Source organism: Drosophila ficusphila, unplaced genomic scaffold, assembly GCF_018152265.1.
Source record: "Drosophila ficusphila isolate 14025-0441.05 unplaced genomic scaffold, ASM1815226v1 contig_414, whole genome shotgun sequence".
Lineage (NCBI taxonomy): Eukaryota > Metazoa > Arthropoda > Insecta > Diptera > Drosophilidae > Drosophila > Drosophila ficusphila.
The window spans coordinates 23,255,543-23,264,216 of NW_025064328.1; the positions used below are offsets into that span (position 1 = coordinate 23,255,543).

Sequence of the window (8,674 nt, forward strand, 5' to 3'; positions counted from 1 at the left end):
GATTTCCATAGATTTTTCGATCTTTCCTATGGCAGCTATATTTTGAAAATCATGCTCGTGAGATTAAGAACAACGACGTTTTAATTTTTTTTCCATTATTTTGTAAACATTGTATTATTTTAAATACTAAGTATGGCAAATATCGATAGATATAAGAATAGTATAAGAAGAGTAATCGATGTATAAGAAGAGTGATCGAGAATAAGGTCACTTAATAAAGAACAGAGAAGCGAACAAGACGTGAATTTGAATTTTTAAAAGAAAAAGACTAAAAAGGTGTTTACAAAATCAGGTGTGGGGTATAGCCCAAGAAAGATAGTGAAGAGGAACTGCAATGAAATATAGTGATATCCTGAAGAAATCTAAGCCTGAATTGATTAACATTTTGAAGAAAAACGGCGTGTGTTTCGGCGAAGACGCAACGATCGGACGGCTGCGCAGCGCTGTAAAAATTATAATAAATGAAAAATCCGTAGCGACAAACATAGAGAAAGACCTAGTGGAGCTAAATAATACGATGAAACCTGATAGTTTAATAATTGTAACCGGCGACGGCGAGAGTGCACCCGTGGAAAGTGATGAAGTAAAGAACGTAATTCCTGAGAATGCCATTTCTGAAACCGGCGCCAACGAGGATGTCCGTGAGGAAGAGAGAGATGAATATAGTGTGGCATCGGGCGACAGTCTGGCGCAAAGTTCCGGCGAACTTTATAAAGATGATGAAATTACCGAGAATGGCCTTCGGAACAAGCAGATGCAAGCAATTTCGCGAGAAGCAGAGTGTGTGCAGTTGGAAATTCAACACTTAAAAAAATTGTAGAACCTATATATAGCTCGCAAGCGTGTTGCCGAGCTTGAAGCGGAAGTGCAGCTGCTGGAAGGAGGATCAAAAAGAGCAAGTAAAAGTGATGACATCGATATCAAAGATGTTGAAGCCTTGGTGAATTGCTTTTCAGGAGACGATGGCTACCCAATACAACATCGGATAAACAACTTTGAGCACATTATGAATAAATTCGATGTACCAGATCAACGCCGGTGGATGTTTGCTAAACGTATGTTGTGTGGATCAGCCAAAATTCAGATGATCCATATTAACCCGATGACATGGACTGCCCTGCGCAGGGAGCTGCTAACGGTCTTTGAAAAGAAAATGACGGCGTGGGACGTAATCAAACAATTGGAAGCTAAAAATAAATCTCCAAATGAAAGCGCACTCCAGTATTATTACATCGCTATGTGTGGCATCTCCAAGCAAGCAATTTTGGCAGACTCTGACGTCATTCGCGCAATTGTAAGTGGGCTTCAAGACAAGACCGGAGCTGCTACTGCCTTAGCCTTTTGCCTTGGGCGAATTGCGTAAAAAGATCACCATCCACGATAAAATAAAGACTCCAGATCAGCTTATAACCCGTCGGGACTCCGACACCAGCAAAGTGAAGATGACCAATACGGCAATCCCTCAGCAAGGACCTATGGCAGCGCGGTGTTTCAATTGCAGAAAAATGGGGCATTTGATGAACGAGTGCAGACGCCTAAAAAGACCGGAAGGCGCCTGTTTCAACTGCTATAGCCAGGACCACAAGTATCAGGACTGCCCAAAGAAGAGAGCTGTTACTACGGTAGCTGCCGTGCAAGATGACGAACTGGAGGACACCGAGGACCTAGCGGCTGTTCAATCTGTTAAGTTATGACTTTTTGAGGGTGAAGAGAGATGTATTACTGTTTTAAGTTTGTTTGACACAGGAAGTCCAGTTAGCTTTATTCAAAAATCATTAATTCCAAATAATGTTAAATTTAAATCGCATAGAAGCAAATACCACGGTATAGGTGGGCAACAAATATTAATTTTTGGAGAAATTAAATGCTGTATATATTTTCATGATAAAGCTTATAAAATTGCATTTTTAGTTGTAGAAGATACATTATTACCACTGCCAACTCTATTGGGCCTAGATTCATTAAAAATCATGGACGTCCAATTAATACATAAAAAAATGGTAAAAAAAATTTTTAAGTTAAACCGTTTTATGTAAAACATGTACTAAATGTACTAAAAGCCTAAAAATAATATAAAATAGATACAGACGTGGGAAATTTAAACATATGCTTAGACTAGACTAAAATAAAACCGTGGGGCAAACAAACACTTTAATCAACGATTGTACACAATTGACTTGCCCCACGGTTTTATTTTTGTCTAGTCTAAGCATATGTTTAAATTTCCCACGTCTGTATCTATTTTATATTATTTTTTAGGCTTTTAGTACATTTAGTACATGTTTTACATAAAACGGTTTAACTTAAAAATTTTTTTTACCATTTTTTATTTTCTAGTTTTTAGTTTTTATTTCGCATTTTTATTTATATTTTTTTTTTACCATTTTGTTCCCACGAGTAATAGTCATTTAAACGGTCGACGCCCCCAGCGATCCAATAATTTGTACATTTATCTTAAACATTGCAATGTATGTTTAACATAAAACCTTTTAAATTTAAAAGTTTTTTTTTAACAAATTTGATTAAGTTTTTATTAGTTTTTAATTCGCATTCTGTTTAATTCATTTAGTGCTTCATTATTGCATGGTTTCTTGCCCGTTAGTTTGTTACAGTCCAACTTCTCTATACGTAGTCCCTGCAAAGATCTTACTCTACTAAGAGCCACGTAAGCTTGACCTTCTTCAAACAGTTTCGCACCTAAGTATACAACTGCGTGATCCACAGTGCTGCCCTGCATTTTATGTATTGTAGAAGCCCATGATAGTATTAAAGGCAACACTCTTCTCTCAGCCGTCCTGTAATTGTACTTAGCTGGAAACTGTATAGCTTTCAGGTGTATAAGATGCACTTCGACTTTTTCGAAATCAATTCGGACGGAAGGTACATCTTTTGCATACATCTGAGTTCGACGAAATTGAGGCCAAACGATTTTGTTGATGTAGCCTATAGCGCCATTAACCAATCCCTTCGAAACGTCAAAATTGGACCGTAGCATGACTTTTGCCCCACAAATATTTCCAGTTCTGCTGGTAAACCTCCAGTTTTGTTTCTATCAACTTCACTTTCTTTAGTTCGTTTTGATTTATAAAATAATAAATCTAAACCATCCTCAAACCACCTGGAATACACACAAAAAATTGCATCAAAATCGGCCCAGGCGTTGTTGAGTTATGCGCTTACCAACACATTTTGCGATTCATTTTTATATATAAGATTTAGCTTACCCCGTTTGTTGTCAGATTGATCTGAATTAATCTGATGTGTTTGACAGTGACAATGATACCCATGTTGATGGGATTGATAAAACCTAAGTTATCCGCCATTTTGCAGAGGCCGCCATCTTGAATTTTAATTTTATATAGTACAATGTATTCTACTTGTTGAGACCTTTGATTTGATACCCATATTGATGGGATTGATAGAACCTACGTTATCCGCCATTTTGCGGCCGCCATCTTGGATTTACAATGTTATTGACATTACTATATTGTATTGTCATCGGAACTGAAGGTGTGTACCAAATTTCAGATCAATCTGACAACAGGAAGGTACTTAAATTTCAATTTCTAATTTTGACCCTAGTGTGACCTAAATAAAACAGTTTAAAAAACGAATAAATGCTGAATATAAATTTTCAAATAAAATAAAAAATAATTACAATAATAACTCATTTTGTGCATCTCTTTTCACCAGTAAACATATAACCAATTATAATAAGGATAGTAATTTAAGTAATCAGAATAATCAACAAGTAAACCAAAGAAATATCCAAAATAATCAACTAGAATTAGAAAATTTTTTTAGTAAATACTTAGCATATACGGAAGAAAATGTAGACGAGTTAATTAGCATAGGGTAAAATAGCCGAAGAAAAATGTAGGAAAGTAGTAAAAACACATTATTTAAGCAAAAATGTCGATTATAAGAAAGTACCTATTCACCAGATGACCATTAGGGTTACAGATACAACACCATTCCATTGTTCACCTAGGCGTCTGTCATATTATGAAAAGGAGAAAGTAGCGGAAATAATTGATGATCTTCTTGAGAAAAATATAATTACGAATAGTAAATCTCCTTATGCGTCTCCCATAGTTTTGGTTAAAAAGAAATCGGGCGAGACTAGAATGTGCGTAGATTATAGAGGATTGAATAAGCGAATAGTTAAAGATAATTTCCCATTACCGTTGATTGAAGATTCTTTAGAATACCTGGAAGGCAAGATATGTTTCTCAATAATAGATTTCAAGAGTGGTTTCCACCAGATAGGTGTAGATTCACAAAGTATTCCGTATACCTCATTTGTAACTCCTCAGGGACAATATGAGTATTTAAAAATGCCATTTGGTTTAAAAAACGGATCAGTCATTTTTCAAAGATTTATTACAGAAGTATTAATGGACTTTATTCAGAACAAGCTTATAGTAGTGTATATGGATGACATAGTGATAGCAACTAAAACCGTAGAGGAACATTTAGAGATCTTGAAGAAGTTATTAAATCGTATTAGTGAAAACAATTACAATAACCTAAAAAAATGCAACTTTTTAAAACCTGAATGTGAATTCCTTGGCTATAAAGTCAACCGTAGTGGAATAACACCTAGTGAAGCGCACCTTGATGCATTAAAAAATTTCCCTATACCACAAAACTTGAAAACCCTTCATTCATGCTTAGGATTTTTCTCATATTTTAGGCGTTTTGTGTTATCCTTTGCAAAAATAGCGAAACCTCTTACGGATTTATTAAAGCTAGGTGGCCCATTCCCCTTAAATGAAGAACAATTAAGAGCGTTTAACTTGTTAAAGACCATTTTATCAAATCCAACAGTATTGGCCATCTTTAATCCTAAACGTGAGACTGAACTGCATACAGATGCAAGCTCACATGGCTTTGGTGCCGTTCTCATGCAGAGACAAGATGATAGCAAGATGCATCCAGTATTATTCTATTCGGGGAAAACTAATGCAGCTGAAGCTAGGTATTATAGCTTCGAATTGGAAACCCTAGCGATTATTAATGCACTACGTCGATTTAAAGTCTATTTGGAGCATAGGCATTTTAAGATTGTGACAGATTGCAATTCGTTAGTGCAGACATTGAGCAGGAAAGCCATAAACCCTAAGATAGCGAGATGGTCATTGGAATTGGAAAACTATGATTATTCAATAGTGCACAAACCTGGTGTTAATATGCCTCATGTAGACGCCTTGAGTAGACAAGTTCAACTATTAGATACACTTAAGGAAAGAAATGATGATGCCATAGAGCCCCTAGCGAAATCTGTAGAGAATAGTGAGTATATTGATGATAATGTAGTGAAATCCATAGAAAATAGAGACAGTGTAAATAAAGTTAATGAAAATAGGAATAACCGTAGGACTGTACCGAAATTTGTAGGGACTGGTCAGAACCTAGGGAATAAAGTAGGAAATGTAAAAAAACAATTAGCAGACACAAAACCTAGGAGAAAGACACAACCATTGGAAGTAAACAATGAGACCCAAGTAGAGATATTAGAAGACTACAATTTTTGCGTAGAGGATATTAAAGACAGCTGGGGTGGGGAGTCAAGTAAATTAGAATTTCGAGAAAAATCCATATTAGAGTTGATTAAAGTAGTGGGGGTGGTAGGAGTAACTCCTAGGGATGTTGACTTGATACTGCAAACTGAGCAGATGCGTGACCCTGAGATAGTTAAAATACGAACAGCCGTAGAAGAAGGAAACTGTACTTCGTTTGAATTACTAGATGGCGTTATTTATAAAAATAACAGTGATGAATCTTTATGTCTGTATGTCCCAAAATGCATGGAAGAACAAATAATTAGATTATCACATGAAAAATTAGGTCACCTAGCTGCTGAAAAATGTATGAATGATTTAAAGAAAAACTATTGGTTCCCAGCTATGAAAAGCAAAGTAACAAATTTTATAAGAAATTGTTTACCATGTATATTACACTCAGTACCGAAGACTATTCATAATCGCACACTGCATAGTATTCCAAAACCATGTATACCCTTCCATACTTTACATATAGATCATTTAGGACCTTTGCCAAGCATACAATCAAAAAGAAAACACCTTCTTGTAGTCATTGACTCATTTACAAAATTTGTTAAATTATTCCCAGTAAACAGCACTAGTACTCGGGAAGCCAAGGATTCACTTAGCAGGTATTTTGAATTTTATAGCCGCCCTAAACGAATTATTTCGGACCGAGGATCTTGTTTTACCTCTCTAGAACTTTCAACATTCCTTCAAGAGCGTGACATAGAGCATATTAAGGTGGCCACAGGTGCACCTCAGGCCAATGGGCAAGTGGAAAGGGTGAACAGAATTTTAACTCCTATGTTAGGTAAATTATCTGAGCCAATAGAGCAAGCAGATTGGTATAAATTATTAAGCAAAGTAGAATTCGCAATTAATAACTCTATTCATAGTAACACTCAAAAATCTCCCAGTATGTTGTTATTTGGTGTCCCACAAAAGGGCCCCATAGTAGATGAATTGACACAATATATCGAGGAAAAGTTTAATTTAGAGCAGCAAGATCTAGGTACAATTCGTTCAGATGCTAATAAGAATATCCTGCAGTCACAATATAAGAATGAACAGTATTATAAAAATAAACATAAAGCCCCATTAGAATATAAAGTTGGAGATTTCTTAGCTATACGTAATATTGATACAACACCTGGAATTAATAAGAAATTTGCACCTAAGTATCGTGGCCCGTATAAAGTAAATAGAGTATTTGCTAATGACCGTTATGAAATTGTTGATGTCGATGATTGTCAATTAACACAATTACCATTTAAGGGGTTACATGGGTTTCACGGTTTGAAAAAATCGATTTTTTTTTTGTCTTATTAAATTCTATAACATTTCTAGAATATTGTCCTAAATTTTCAAGTTGATCCGAGTAATAGTCTCGGAGATACAGCCTTGAGAAGGTGGACGCTTGAGACCACTTTTATTGTCTCTTAAAACTTTAAACGCGTTTTTCTCAAAACTATGTTTTCAAAGTCGGTTGTCAAAATTTCTCGCAAACTACTCAACCGATCTTAATGAAATTTTACACAAGTATTCGAGATATCATTTACAAGGTATTGAACAAAGGATTTTTTTTTTTCAATTACAACTATTTAAAAAAAAAAAATGTCGAGAAATTTTCATCGAAATTTGCATTTTTTTGTAAAAACGTCTGCCAAAAATCCAATTTTCATTTTTTTTTTTCCTTCGTCCAATACCTAGTTTATTGTCTATACTGAAACACGTTTTTTTTTATTTTTACTTTGGATGATCCTGAAAGAAGTTCTGCTGACAACGCGGAGGCACCTTTTTCCGAGGGACTGCCGGAAATGGCGTCGTAATGGCCGCCATTTTGATATTTTTTTGAAAATTTCACAAAATCTTTATTAAATATGTATCTTTTAAATAATAAAAAGTTTCATTGAAATATTTCATTTTTTATATGCAAAAAAAATGTTTGAAAAAAGGGCGTTTTTTACCCGAGGAAACCCATGTAACCCCTTAAGAGTATATTAGAACCTGCCAGATTGAAACATTGGACAAACGCTGTAAACTATACTATAGCATTACTATTGTAGATCGAGGTCGATCTTATAGTCAGGTTAGCCGAATGTAAACATTGTATTATTTTAAATACTAAGTATGGCAAATATCGATAGATATAAGAATAGTATAAGAAGAGTAATCGATGTATAAGAAGAGTGATCGAGAATAAGGTCACTTAATAAAGAACAGAGAAGCGAACAAGACGTGAATTTGAATTTTTAAAAGAAAAAGACTAAAAAGGTGTTTACAATTTATATATATATTTTTTGATCTATCTATATGATTTTAGCACTTGGAAGTGAAAAGTGCGATTTTAGGTCAAAAAATCGCAGTTAATTTATTTTTTAAAAATAGTAAACAATTAAAAATTTAAAAAAATTCTTCCTGATTACCTGTATATTTATGTGGAGCCTTTGTGTGAAAAATTTGAAAAGGATCGGTTCGGTAAATTTTGAGTTCTGATGTTCACCGACTTTCAAAATAACGTTTACGGGAAAATCGATTCAAAGTATTTTTATACGTTAAAATACGTCCAAATTCGGTCGTTAAACGCTGTAACTCCGTTAGTTTGACTCTGACTTAAAATTTTTACGCAATATTCTCAACATATTGGTCTTTAGAAAATAATATTAAAAAACAACAATTTTTTTTAATTTAAAAATAAAAAAAATTTTTAATTAAAAAAAAAATTTTTTTTTTAATTTTAAAACCTTACCTTTAATAAACCTTCAAATACTCAAAATAAACAATAATCTGTCACGTTCATAAGGCAGAGGGGTAGGGGGGCGCAATTTTCCGCTTTGCCCCGGGCGCCAGTAATCCTAGATCCGCCACTGATTGTGTAAGGCCATTACTTAATTGCCCTATTAAAAAAGTGGTCCCACTCAGACTCAGAGACTCACTCTGCATTGGATCAAAACTCATCCTTCTTGGTTGTCAGTTTTCGTCTCAAACCGAGTTTCTGAGATCCAAGAGTGGTCGGATATAACGCAGCGGATAAAGTGTCTCGAGGATGTGACGTTGAAGATCTTTTAGCGTCCATTTGGTTGGCTGGGACGTCATTTTTACTCGACACAGAAATTAATTGGTCT

The 8,674-nt window shown here is 34.8% G+C and overlaps 1 protein-coding gene across 1 annotated transcript; it reads left to right on the forward strand.

The window, feature by feature from the left end:
• Positions 1–234: 234 nt before the first annotated feature.
• Positions 235–971, forward strand: LOC122320115. The gene is made up of 2 exons (XM_043208276.1): positions 235–276; positions 392–971. The coding sequence occupies exon 2, from the start codon at positions 518–520 to the stop codon at positions 818–820; it is 303 nt and encodes a 100-aa protein (XP_043064211.1). The 5' UTR covers positions 235–276; positions 392–517; the 3' UTR covers positions 821–971.
• Positions 972–8,674: the final 7,703 nt, after the last annotated feature.